At 33.0% G+C, this 14,860-nt stretch overlaps 1 protein-coding gene across 13 annotated transcripts in view; it reads left to right on the forward strand.

Annotated features, from left to right (window-relative positions):
* MAPK10 (mitogen-activated protein kinase 10) overlaps positions 1 to 14,860 on the forward strand; it is a 310,137-nt gene that overhangs the window by 227,009 nt on the left and 68,268 nt on the right. For 11 of the 13 annotated variants that reach the window (XM_053216135.1, XM_053216133.1, XM_015067337.3 and 8 more), the window contains 4 exons: positions 2,099 to 2,157; positions 3,189 to 3,327; positions 4,018 to 4,183; positions 6,648 to 6,719. In XM_053216135.1, coding sequence (XP_053072110.1) covers positions 2,099 to 2,157; positions 3,189 to 3,327; positions 4,018 to 4,183; positions 6,648 to 6,719 — 436 coding nt within the window. The remainder of the gene's footprint in view (positions 1 to 2,098; positions 2,158 to 3,188; positions 3,328 to 4,017; positions 4,184 to 6,647; positions 6,720 to 14,860) is intronic. The other 2 variants (XM_015067345.3, XM_027060148.2) reach the window with 1 other exon arrangement.

The following is a 14,860-nucleotide window of genomic DNA, read 5'->3' on the forward strand; positions in this document are numbered from 1 at the left end:
TGCTGTGGAAAGTAAAGTAAAACAGTGAAGAATCCCAACTAAATCTTTAATAATAGAGAAGAGAATCCATTTAGAGAATGAATACCTAATTCTAGGAAATGATGGCTAATGTGATTGTGGAGCCATAACAAACATTAATTCGTATCTGCATTTTAATATGTCGGAATAAAGGAACTGAATCAGATTCCTGCGTGAAACTGTTGAACTAAAATGAAAATACCTGTGATAATATGTTTCTAAAAGGACAATCTTTAATTGGTTATTGTTAAGAATTAGAATTTACAAGGGAGCAAAGAAAGAACAGAGAGAAATCAAAGAAAATGAAGGTGATGAAGCAAGGGCATAGTAAAAGGGAAAATAAGAATTTTTCAAAAAAGTTTTTATATATTTATTTTGGGAGAAAGAAGGAGAGAGAGCGAGCACCAGTGGGGGAGGAGCTGAGAGAGGAGAGACAGAGAATCCCAATAGGCTCTGCACTGTCAGCACAGAGCCCAACACAGAGCTCCATTTCATGAACTGCAAGGTCATGACCTGAGCTGAAACCAACAGTCAGCTGTTTAACCGGCCGAGTGACCCAGGTGCCCCAGTGAAAATAAGAATTCATAGTGGGGAATTAACCTTTTAAAATAATCTTGATTTACTCAAAATTGTAATGCTATTTTCTAAATTAATTTTCAAATACCTAGATTATTTACCAGGTGATATGGGTTAGCATTTTTCCATATTTAAGGGTTGTTTGTGTGTGTTGTGTGTGTGTGTGCCCTGTGCACAATCTCTGATGTTTTTGTTTGACCAAATATCAAGATGAATTACTTTGCAATATTGATAAAATACTAGAAAAACAAACCCACTGTATATGTTTGATGTACATACAATGACAGATATATCACACATTGTTTCAGCACACACTATCAGTATACAGAATAAGACACTTTCATCACAAGTTTCAAAGATATTTTGAAATAATTTTATTTCTATATGCATATTCCATAACCTAAAGAACCTAAGGTTCCTTTAGAAGAGATGATCATAGTTTTCTTCATATGTAATAACCATTGCCATATATACATTTGTGTGTGTGTGTGTATGAAAATATGCATTGTACTATGAATTTTTTCTCAATAATTCCTCAACAAGTGAAAACTACATGTGACCCAAAGCATTCTGTGGACTTGATCACATTTCTCAGATGTTTATAATCATTTTGTTTTGTTTTCATTATTTCATATGTTTCTATACCACTTACAAAATTTACCAAAATTTATTAATTTGTAGTTTAAAGATGTTTAAATCTTAATCTTGTACTTATCCAGTTTTGTGAAATGGTTGCATCTATCCTGTGAAAAGATCGTTATCCCTATTTTTTATTTTTATGTCCCACTGACGTTAGTAGAAAATATTTACTTATGCTAGAAGGTAAACTTCTTTGCTACCTAATATATAAAATAACCAAAGCAGGCAACAAAAAATTTAAGAGACAGAATTGCAGTAACTTTTAAAATACATTTTCCACTAAATTCATTATTGATATCATCCAGGATATTATACATTTCCCCAAACATATCAGTATAGCATTAGTTTAAATAGTATTTGTGTGTGAAATAGAAGCAAAAGAAACTAAAGTAGTAACACACAAAAAATCTTAAATTAGAGCACCGTCTTGTTCATTTGGAGGAAAACCATGACCTTGATACATCTTGTTGGGTGTTTTGCTGCTGCCCATCTTTTTCTTACATGGCTTCCTTCCATTTTTGCTTAATTACATTACAACTCTATATTCTACCAAGGAGAATCACACTCTAAAGCATTTACACAATTATATATTTTCTCTGATTCTTCCTTCTGCCTAAGAATTTGAGCATTTTAATTGTATTTAACCCAAAGGCAGATATCATATGTATGACCTTTCTGAGTACATTTTTCTATGTTCTGTGAAACAGTTCTAGAAGTTTTTTCCCAACTTTTCTATTGCTACCATAGCACTAGTGTGTGACTTTGAGTTGGATTAAATACTTGTTTCAGTATGCTTTTTAAATAATTCAATCTTTCCCTTTTTCTTTCTCTCTTTCCTCTGTCCCTTCTACTATTTCTTTTCCAGATTATTAGTTTATTAAATGTCTTCACACCCCAGAAAACACTGGAGGAGTTCCAGGATGTGTAAGTAACAAAACTCATGAAGGAAGGATGAGCATAGCACTTATATAACTCAAGGGAAATTGACATACATCAGTGGATGAAATCTCTTGTAGAGATTAAAGGGAAGTAAGAGCTGACAGCAAATGAAAGGGATCCAGTGATAGAACAGAAGGTTCTGTTTCTGGTGTTCCTTCCTGGAAAGATACTTCTGCTTCTTTTTGGCCTTTTGGCACTTGTGCTTTGTTGTTCTATGTTCTTGGTTCAATCAGAGAAGATTTATTATTTATTATGTATTTTTTATTATTGATTGATTCTGTGAACTTTCTGGAATGAGTCTATTCACTTTGAGAAATATCAAGAAAATGGATATGATAAAAATAATTTTTAAATCTTTATTTCTATTTTTTGTGGTGCCTTTGATTTTGTGCAAAAATAACCTATCTAGCAGAGGAGAGGAAGTAAATCTTAACACATTGTCTTGTTTGGCACAGATACATTGCATTTAATAGGAGATGCTATTTTTTTTTTTTTTTTGAGGGAGTGAGAGTGTTTGTGCACATGCATGCATGAACAGGGGAGGGACAGAGGAAGAGGGAGAGGGAGAATCCTACGCCGGCTCCCTGCCCAGTGCAGAGCCCAATGCGGGGCTCGATCTCACAAACCGTGAGATCATGACCTGAGCTGAAATCAAGATTTGGATACTTAACCAACTAAGCCACCCAGATGACCCCTGACTTTTTTTTTTAAAGTTCTAATCATAATACTCAAGAAACAGTTCAGTGAATTCAGGGAAACGTGAGGACAAGATGAAGGTAGAAAATATATGGGTAGGAACCACACACTAATAAATGCTGCTTCTGCTGGTGACCTCGTGGTAGAGTTACCATGGCTAACATAGATGTAATACTTGGAAAGTTTTCATGTTCTCAATTCAATCAAAGGTAGAGCTGAGAAGTTTGGAAGACTTACAGATTTGGGAGAGGATTCTGACCTATTTGATTGACTTCATGGATCTTGTGATTTGGGACTAACCTTGTGGATTTACTTCCCAGTTACTTAGTAATGGAACTGATGGATGCCAACTTGTGTCAGGTGATTCAGATGGAATTAGACCATGAGCGAATGTCTTACCTGCTATACCAAATGTTGTGTGGCATCAAACACCTCCACTCTGCTGGAATTATTCACAGGGTAAGAATACATACTCCAGAATTATAATTAAATTGCCTTTGGAGAAGAGAGAGAGCAACTGTAGATTGTTTTCTTTATGTAGCGGGGGGTAGGTTGAATATAATGTACTTCCTCATTTCTTTGACTATAGAATTAGCACAAAGTCCACTAACGTACAGAAGAAAATTGTAGCTATACTTCAGTTGATTTCATTTAGCATTTTGTTTCGGCTCATTGAGAGTTGGCTTCTGAGAAGCCTCATGTTTTCTAGGCCCTTGATTGGCAGAGGTCATATGTGCAGCTGAAATAAGACCATTCATTTCCACAGTTTGTTGCTGGCAGTATAAAGACAGCTGCCTTGATTCACTCTTCTGTCAGGCCAAGAAATGAAAAATAAGCTGAAAGGTTTATGTTGCCATAAGGAAAAATCTAACAGATGACAATAAATGATATGTTATTTATTCTAAGAGCTCTTCCCAAGATGAGCCTAAACTGTAAAATTGATAGTACACTTCTCTTCTGGGTTTAATAAGTTTTTGAAGATACTTAAAAATATATATAAAAAGCTAATCATTTGCTTTATATTGCGGTCTGTAGGCAAGGGGGGCCCTATCAATACTACTGCAAGACTGCCATATTGATTGAGTAGATAGAGATCATATGTTCCGTTTGCTTCTGGCTTTTAATTTCTTCTCTTTTTCCTATTGTCAGGATTTAAAACCAAGTAACATTGTAGTCAAGTCTGATTGTACATTGAAAATCCTCGACTTTGGACTCGCCAGAACGGCAGGCACAAGTTTCATGATGACTCCTTATGTGGTTACCCGTTATTATAGAGCCCCTGAGGTTATTCTGGGAATGGGCTACAAGGAGAACGGTAAGGAGGCTTCTGCATAGCAGTCACAGAAACCATGAAGAAAACGTGCATATGTTTTAGATGGCCAAGGGCAGTGTTCTTTTTCATGCATATGAATGTATATTTTTAATAGGGTTGCCAGCTTTCATATTAAGAGGTGTTTAAAAACACTACTAGGAAGAATCATTCATTAAAAATGTGAAGGATGTTTCTGAAAAGTAAGCTTTGCTGCAAGAACACTAAAATGTTATGGCTAAAAAGAATTGTGGATGGCATCTGAAAGCAGATATGGATTAGCACACATGCTGTAAATATTGAGAAAAAATGCTGTTTGGGTTGCAGCTCAACTCAGAGTTTTGAGTATGAAAACAGGAAGAAATCTGTCTGTTACAGTTAGCCATTTGGCTTTATGGCTTATCTTAGATTGATGGCTCTACTCCTAGGAGAAGACAAAAAGAGCCTTGGAGCAAGAATCTTTACAAATGCTCATTGGATAATCAATTTAGAATAATCCAAATTGTTCAAGTTAGGTAAGAGTCTTTTAATGCTTTAAACTGCTCTGTAAGTAATATTTAGGATACCAATTACCTAGTAATTCCAAATTCTGAATCATAGAGAGAGAAAATATTAAATTTTATGTTACTTCTAGTATTCATGAACACTTCAAAAGAAAAAGTAGAATCCTCAAAATGTATTGCAATTTGATTTTATTAAAGGATTTATAAAATACCTATTAGAATGCATTGCAGTATATTATTTTGAAAAGAATATCTCTAATAAGTAATGTAGAATATTAAAAATATATATCCAATATATTTAGGAATTAAAATTTTTTTAAATTAAGATTGTATATATATATATATATATATATATATATATATATATCCTAAATGTACATTTCATGCTTATTTTATGTTTTATTCTATTTAATTCCTAGCAGTCTATTTTTATAAGTTTTACAAAAATAATTATCTATATATTTTTATGTGCAGGTGCTACAGGGTACCTTTATGAAAATTCCCTGGTCACCAGTTTAAACAAATTTCTTTGTGTACTTCCACATTAGAAGAGAGCCAATACTTTTGTGCACTTGTGCAGAAGAAAGGGAAAAGTCAGCTCTTAGGAAGGTCAGGTTCGCTTTGGTGAGCAATGGCAGAATTGTTACTTTTTGACTCGGAAGAGGCAAATCTAGTCCTCTTCCCAAGGAATAATCTAACCACATCTAACTTCTTCGGAAAAGAAGACATTTGTAAACCTTTTTCACAGGTTACTTGTAAAATGTCAAAGGGGAATTAATTAAAAAATTCAAGAAGTCAAGGATCTACAGAGGTCTGGCGTTAGGGGCTGCATTTGCCTATTGATGGTGTTCCAGATCTTTGCAGAACAAATGGCATGTAATTTCATCCATTTCCTTCTCTCACTAGAAAAGGTTGCTAGTCACGTCCTTAGCTTTTTCATTTCTCTAGATTCGTGAAGATGTAGCTAACACCCTTGTGCTGCCCTCTTGCATATGAGAGGAAGGTTATCATGCAGAAACACCCGCTTGTTCCTACATCAGGCATGCCTGGCTATCCTGTGCACCTAACCCTGCCTTCCTTCCCCAAGGAGCATTTCAGCCTAATGTCTTTGCCCCAAAGTTCCCTTGATCCTTACTAAAAAGCAAGTTGGAAGAGGGTAAAGATTGGTAAGAGGTGAAGCATGTTTTGTTAACAACTAGGACAACTGAGAAATAAAGAAAACAAATAAATAAAACAATTTTTAAACACCTTTAATACTTTTTTTCACTTTACTTCCAGATGACTCCTTTATATATGTGCTAATTGATCGTATCTTTATTTTTGAAATACTTCAAATAGAAACTAAAACTGATGTTTATTACAAGGATAACCTCTGAAGGAAAAACTAAGTCCTGAATACCAGGGATTCCAATACTTCTGCCTATAAACCACGGTTCCTGCCATTTCGTAGTTTCTTGGATGTGCTTGCATGTACCTTATTTTGAACCAACCAACCAATCAAACAAACAAACAAACAAAACAAAGGGAACAAAAAAGCGGTTTTTGGTTGCCCTATTCCATGTAACTGAGTGTAACAGAAAATGGAAACAGCCACTCCTGTAGGTTGCTTAAGATTATTTTCTCTATATCCTGCAAATAATAAAAAACCTCTTGGTGGCTTTTAGCCGCCACCCACCATGGAGACACTTTTGGTTTATCTGCTGTTTTTCCATATTACCCTTTTATGGCACTACAGAGGCAATCTAAGGTACCCATAAAGTAATTTTTAAAAATTAATTTGAGTTCTCATGCTAAACATTGTTAATGTAATATTACAGTGCTGGTTTTAATTTTGGGGCAACTTTTGGGGGGAGACAAAAATTGTACCTTCTAATGAAACTGTTCTTTTTCCTCCTCCTTCAGAGATCAATGATCTTAGTTAACTTTACTTTCCTCCCTTTTCTTCACTTCCCTCTCTCCTGTTCTAGTGGATATATGGTCTGTGGGATGCATTATGGGAGAAATGGTTCGCCACAAAATCCTCTTTCCAGGAAGGGACTGTATCCTTGTACCTTTTGCTGCAGCTTTACCTGTTTTGTTCTCTCTCCCTTTAAACACATAATGATTTTACCAGGAGAGTAAAGATAGAAGCAAAAAGTTGGGTAAGTGGTGTATTTGTGATTTAAAAAAAAGTGATGATTTATATAATCTGACCAGTACTGAAGATTACCTACTGCAATGATTTGTTTTAATTAAATTTCAATGGGCTTTTTTTCCTTTAAATTATTTTCTTGTTTGTAACTGAAAATAGCAATGCTATTTTTTCATAAATAATAGAGGTCACCAAATCCCAAATTATTAAAATATCTTTGTAACTAGCAAAAGAAGTCACTCTTTGCAAGTATTTTCCATCTTTTTCCTAAAATCATTGTATGCTTCTTCAACATTTAGGCATAATAATTTCTCTCCTTGTTGATATCCTAAGCTTCTGTCTATAGTTTCATTGAATTGAATTACTCTTGACACTATATCCAGTCTTAAATAGGTCAATATAGCATATCCCCCTTAAAACATGAACTTCCACGTTTAAAAACCATAATTGTTATTCAAATTGCCAGAGATCAGCTGGGTTTAATTTAAGCTTCTCTTACTTGACTTGGAGATATGACTGAGACACAGATAATCGCTTTTCCAGTGAAATTTAGAATTTTAAAAAGTAGTGTTTATTCAAGTTCTACCCTTGAGTTCTGGGCTAGATTACAATAGAAATTTCTTGGAGAAATATGTATGATTTAGAATTATTAAATGAGCTGATATATTTCTAAAATGACCCAAAGTTTACTCTCTAACAAAGTCACATATTAGTGTTTGTAATATATACGTAATAAAGTTTACATATTAATAGAGAATATATTTTTATGCATATAGAAATACCCTGCTAACACACAATAGTGCAACTCTAAATACAACAACAATTTCCAGTTTTAACAGTGATAATGCAATATTGAGTTCAGTATATTATTATATATGAAATTGTTTTAGAAATTGGCAATAAACATGTGGTCCATAACTATTAAATATTATATTTGGTTAACAAGAAAGCTGTATTAAGGAACTCTTTTATTATGTAAGATTATGACTGTTATTTAGTTGACTCAGTGAGAAGTTTATACCACTATGAGCACTCATTATGTAGATATTTATTTATTCTACTGGATATTAGTAAGATATTCTCTAAATTCCAATAATAAGGCAAGAGTAATGACATCTTCTAGGACTATACTGTCCAATAGGCAGCCACATGTGGCTATTCAGTATTTAAATTATGATGAGTCTGATTTGAGATATATTTTATACACAAAATGCATACTAGATTTTGAGGATATAAAAAGAAAGCATGTGAAACATCTCAATAATTTTTATATTGATTATTAAAATGATAATTCATTTTACTTTCATTTTATTTTAAATTATTTATATTTTGAGGATAAATTATATATCCAATGTAGTTGATGAGAACAATATTATAATTCACATTCATATTTAAATGTACTGATTTCATATAAAAGTAGGATTGTGTGTATGTGTATGTGTTTTCGTCTTTGGAGTATATTTCAGACAAAAAAAGGGGAACTTCACAACACTCAAAGTGAAGTTGCACAGCTACATCTTTATAATGCCCTAGTTAGTGGAAAATAAGTCACAAAATATCTCATTTCCACATGACATTGTTGTTATAGGTCACTTGATTTCCATGTGGCTTGGTGCTCTGAGATCTAATATAGCTCTTCAGGCATTTATCAGGATTGCTTTTCTCCTCTTTTACCAGTATTAAATTTAAAAGCCAATACAATTAGAAAAAGTCAAAACATTTTCTAACCCAAGATATCCTTCAGAAAAAGAAGCAAACAAAGATAATAGCACCATATTGGTAATTCTGTATTCTTCCAATAATTATTTTCTTGGAGATCTTTTTTTCCCTTTATTATAGTTTGTTTCAGGAAAATATTTGGAACTGACAGTAAATTGTGCTAAAATCAATACATAAAATATATATCCTTGATAAAAGTGATCCTAGAAATTGAATAAATTCCAACATAAAAATTTACATTATAAGGATTTGCATTCTGTATTCCTTTATCTCAGTGATGATCATATAAAATAATGGTCTTTGATAGCCTACTGCCCTATGTGATAATGAGCCTGCATACAGACCTAAAAGTCAATGGAAAAGTTACATGAAGACATTTATAGTGGAAAACATCTTGCTAAGTTAAATTTTACTTAAATATGAGTAAATAATTTACAGATAAAACATGTTAGAAAAACTGCCATCTTTCTAGAAATGTTTCCATTTGTATTTAAATCCTTAGTTCATTTTACCTATAATTAAAATTATAATTTAATGTCTGAAGTCATGAAGACATTTAAAAATTAAACTAAACTGTAGTATCTCTATTAAACAGTGGATTACATGTACTCTGTATTTTTGAGTGGAATTGTTTCATTAATCTTTACATGAAGTTATTATAATTTTATGATTAGAGTTTCCCACCAACAATTGAGAGATCAGAGCATTGAATTAACTTCACTAACCATGGTGATTAGATACACATTTGGGGGTTGATGGAGTAATTATGGAGAGAAGAATCTTACCAATATTTTAGCATATTGAAAGATTCCAGCACTTACTGGAAGTAATATCAAAGCTTAGTATAGGCTAATTGACTACTTCTAAGATTTTTCAGAGACTTAAAAACAAAGCAATCATAAGTTCCTTTGACTTTCCCTTATAATTATTCAGAGTAATTTTTATTAAATTTCTCTGAGGCTGAAAAATTATATGGTAATATTCTATAATCATAATCATTATTCCCCTCTCTCCACAGAACTTTTTAACGTTCCTTTTCTTTATCTGAACCTATGACAAAAATAGTAAAACACCTTGACAAACTGGGAAATCTTATGAAATTATCATTGATGACTGAAGTTTTAGCTATATGCCTAAATTAAAACTGTATTTGCATTTTGAGAAACACTGTGTACATTTCTTGGCTATTGATATGATCCAGGTTATATCACAGGGTAGTTTCTTAATTAAGTATTGGCAAAACAAATACATTACATACATACATACATATTTCCTTTTCTGTTAATTTGCTATTTTTTAATATCCAAAGGACCATTTATAAATTATTTGTTTTTAATGTATTAATAGTTTAATTATACAAACACATACTATTATATACTCAATTTTTATTACAGTGTTATGATTAAAACCTATTTCATAGCATATTTATTGACATAATATATAGTATTACTAAAAATTCTTAGGCCCATGATAAATTTTGAGTTAGCAGTAAATATATGAGGTCCATTGTTTTCTTTAAGAGTCCAACAATCATAAAAGAGGTTGTCAATGACTTTACATTTCATTCAGATTTTGTCTCTTTTAACAATAGTAGATAGTAAGGTTGATTTTTCTCATAATTTTTTTAAGGGATATTTAGTCACTGATTCTCTCACCCATCCCAAACCCCAAGCAGGGCATGCGGTGTTTTTGATTACTGAAGTCTCATAATACTGGTAGAATTTTCATATACTACAAATTCTTTCCTTAAGCCTACTTCTCTTAGATATATTCTTTTTACCTTTTTTCTTCCATTCTTCTTCAAATGGCCACACCTTCTTTGAGCAAGGCCTGTGAAGTCCTTCATCTAGAGTTCTTGGCCAGAGTTTCCTGGACTTACATGATATTAAAGATAGGCACACTGTACTCATTTGAAATTGCTAGACCTCAAGTATATTATCTCCAAATGATGCCAGATCTGATTGCTAAAATAGACCCCTTTGCTTTTCCCTATGAAGACATGAGAAATTCCAATTAGAATGAAAAGGATGTACATATAGACTTGCCAAGGAGCCAAGTTATTGAGGAACAGATAAATGATTTGCCAAAAGTGTATTTGAATAAATAAAGAAAACATCCTCAAACTTAATGAATGCCATATCTTTTCTAAATGTGAACATGAAAATTAGGAATAATCAAAGTAAAGTGAATAAAAATTAGAGGTTGTGGATGATACTCATCTAATGCAGATAGAGATTCTTAATCCTTCTTACCTCTTTGAAATAACCATGCTTACTTTCTAATAAACTTTTGCAACTAATACATTACTATAATCTTTTACCTAATATTGAGATGGTACAGTATTATCTCAAACAAGATATGGCTTATGATTTAAGTAAAGTTGCAATGTAAGACTTCAGCCATTTTTTCATACCCATAAGCAAATGGCAGATAATCATGAACATGAGAAAAAATAAGACGTTTCACCTTTATTTCTCTGTACATACTTGTTTGAAAGAATCTATTCTCACCATTAGTTTTACTACTATTTGATTATTATTATACAACTATTTTATTGTTATTACTTTGAGAAAAATCTGAGTAAGACAGGAATCACTAGAGTCAGAGCTGGAGCTTGAGGTGGTCTGTAAAGATGGAAGGAGGACATAGTTACAGGGGGAAAATCTCTCACCCAGGAAGTTGAGACTAGGCCAGAGTCCACTAGAGGGCAGGATAAGGCATGAAGGTCATAAAAGGAGTTCAGAGAGATATATTGCAAGGGGCAGCAAGTGAGGACAGACTTCCAGAGTGGAATAGAAGGCAAGAAATTGAGGAGCTGGGCCTCCACTCCTTGATGTCTTGGAGAGGGGCTGCTGAGAGCCAGCATTCATAAAGCTCCACTAGGAGCTGGGACTAGGACTGCTCGGTCCCCCAGAAGCTCCCTGTCTCCCAGAAATGCATATAGACAGGTTTAAAAGCATGTTATTTTCTCCCTACCCCCCTACAGAGTTCTGTACATAGAGTTCTGTGAAATATTGAAGGGGAAGAACTACACAAATAATAAAACACATTCCTTAGTCATTACTGTGAAATTCTATTCAAATTGCCCTGGGCCCTGTTGATCCTCAGGACAGAGTCCATGAGCAGTGTGTGGGACATTCTTTCTGCCTTCTGCAGTCAAATGAATGTCAAGTACGTACTGGAATAGGGCTCCAAGAACTGGCATCTAGTTCTGTTCACTTTGGTCATGTGACACCCCCTAAACTTTAATTTACTTTGTAAAATACTTCCTTTCCCTGTCTTACAGGATTGCTGTGGTGATAAAAACATTAGATGTTTACAAACAGACACATACTTCTAAATACCTTCAAAGATAAGAAACACAATTTTAAAAAATATTTTTATTTTTGAGAGAGAGAGAGAGAGAGAGAGAGAGAGCGCTCCAGCACAAGTGGAGGAGGGGCAGAGGAGGGGGGATGGAGGATCTGAAGCTGGCTCAGCGCTGACAGCACAGAGCCTGATGCAGGACCCAAACTCATGAACCATGAGATCGTGACCTGAGCTGAAGTCAGACACTTAAGCAACTGAGCCACCCAGGGGCTCCAAGGAGTACAGTTTTTATGTTATAAAGTTAATTAGTTTGGAGACACTCCAGCCCAAATAACCTTCAAATTGAATTAGATAAACTATTAAAAATGAAAATAACTAAGAGGCTACCCAGAATAAAATTTCTCTCAAATGATGAGAAACCAAAATTATCTGTGAAATTTTGACAACAATGAAAAGAAAGAAAAAGTTTGCTACTTACTAAAATACTTTTGTAACTTGATGTACAGAATGAAGTGAGGATACTTACATTGGTGAGCATGTGAGACATTTGGAGCCTGCATTTACTATTTGTTGATTAGAACATGAAAAACTTAAAGAAAAAGACATTTTTTTTTCAAAATTAGGATATCTTTGAATTATTTATATACACTACAGAATTACATGGATTTTGAAAGATGACATTTAAAATATTTTGGTACAGTAAAAAATTATTCAATCTTTTTATGGGAAATATCTTATGTCTTTTAGCCTATAGCTTGGTTTATGATTTAATATAAAGCTAAAGTCTTCTCCTTTATGATAAGTTTCAATGGCTTTTTTTCTGTTTTGTAAAAAAAGCCAACCAGGAATACAAAATGTTTTAAATAATGGTTAAAAATTAATTATATTATGACATAGAAGTTATAAAACAAGAAAAGCAAGTTGAATGGGTAGACTCAAAGAAAAAATCTTGTTTTGATTTCTGAATATTTAGCGTTCTATAAATGTTATTTTTCTTATTCAGATTCACATGTGCAAAATATGTATGTTTCTTTAGTTTTTATAATTCCATCTTTTCACTGAAGTTTAAAACAATGTGCACTTGTTACATATATAAATGTATAACTTTTGAAACAAATTTTTCAAAGAAATGGTGCTGTGATATTAGAAAATTATATTAAATCTTCTTGCTATTATATTTTGAGGTATGCTTTACAAGAAAATTTATCAAAGCACATTTTCTGAATCCTATGCTAAGTGAAGAAATAGGTTAGGGAGAAAAGCAATGTGGTCTCACAATTGTGTTACCAGAGCCACAAAATCTCCTAGGTGGAAGACATTTACCAGGTTTCTGGATAGAAATTCACATAGTTCAAAAAATATTTCATTGTAGATTACAACCCAAGCCATTGGACAGAATGTGGAAATAGCAATATAATGCTTTCTTTATTTAGATTTAAGCTGCCAGGGCTTATGTTATATCATTTTTGTCTCTTGGCTAGAATAGAAAAGAGATAATTTAGCATAATCTAATGCCTGACAAATGATACAATGACACTTGAGATTTTCTCACTTAGATTTTCTCACCATAATTTAGTAAAACCAAAACTTACTTAACATCCCTTCTAGGGAAAGTGACTCAGTTTCTGAATGTCACAGTTGCAAATGAATCTGCTTTCTGCCTATGGGAATACTGATGATGGGAGAGGAAATGTAATAAATCAGATTCATGAAAGCACTGAGAATTCTAACTGGACAGCATTAGTGTATAAAACTCTTATGGAGACCCAAATACAGGCTGTCTCAGACAGCATCAAAATCCTACAGTAACTGAATTCGCTAATTTCTTCTCAGGTCTATGTACAATCAGTATTCAATGGAATATCTTGAAAATATCATAAAATAATATAGTCTCCTTGATAAGTAGTTATGTATATTATCTGAGGGAAGGCTTACCACCAACACCCACTTCTCCGTTCCAACAAGATTTAGTATCAAATTCTTTTATTACCTATTTCCTGTTTTAGTTGTGATGAATAATTCACAAAATCTGATGCAAGGACTTTATCTTGAGAAATAATCGTATCTTCAGTGTATAAAAATCCATATAAATTCATGTGCATATATAATACTTTTGTAATTCATAGTAATAAAGCTTATCATTTCTAGACACAAAGCTTAGCACTTAGGTGGCATAAACATGGATAATCTGTAAGAATAATGAATAGCGAGTAAAGTTAAATGGGAATGGAAATTGGAAAAATCTCTACGGTATTGTTACTCAGAAAAGATACTTTAAAATAGAGAAAATAGAATTCATTATATTAATCGATAGTTCATATCTAAAGTTTGTATCTCTGTGTTATTTTTATGACAAGCTTTATGGTCTATTAACTGTATTTTGGATTCTGACATAAAGATAAATTTCCAAAGATGGTCTTCTTTTACTTTGAAATATCTAGATATAGCAAAACCACACAAAGAAGAACTGGGAGATATACCAGTTATTGATACCAGTTATTAAACCAACAACTGTCTAGAACCACTTGAAACTGAAGCAACACAAGGACTTAAGAGTCCATTTCGATCACCTGTTGTTACGGTTATTGCTGTTGTTTAAAGGCATATATGAGGGGATGAAAAATCAAGGGATTTTAGTCTGAAAGATAAAAATTTGCCAGTTTTAGGAGAACAGTGGTCAAGGATCATAGGCTATAGTAACATAATTTAAGATGGTTATTTAGATGAGGAAGCAGGGTAATTGCTATTTCAATAATGGAAAGAAGTTCCATGGAATCAGCTGTGATTGAATATGTGGAATGCCTTTCCAAGTGGTTTTAAGAGTGAAAGGATCACCCAGTGAATGGTGGGTGATCCTTGGAAAGATTTCTTTATTACATCTAAATATAATATTAAATAAATATTAAATAAATAAACCTTTCCAGAATATATTTAATTACAGTATATAAGTCATACTTACCATGTACCAGGCAATGTAGAAGGATCTTTACCAGGCATAATCCTTTCAAGTCTTTTAAAAAA

This window comes from Acinonyx jubatus, chromosome B1 (assembly GCF_027475565.1).
Source record: "Acinonyx jubatus isolate Ajub_Pintada_27869175 chromosome B1, VMU_Ajub_asm_v1.0, whole genome shotgun sequence".
Classification (NCBI taxonomy): Eukaryota; Metazoa; Chordata; class Mammalia; order Carnivora; family Felidae; genus Acinonyx; species Acinonyx jubatus.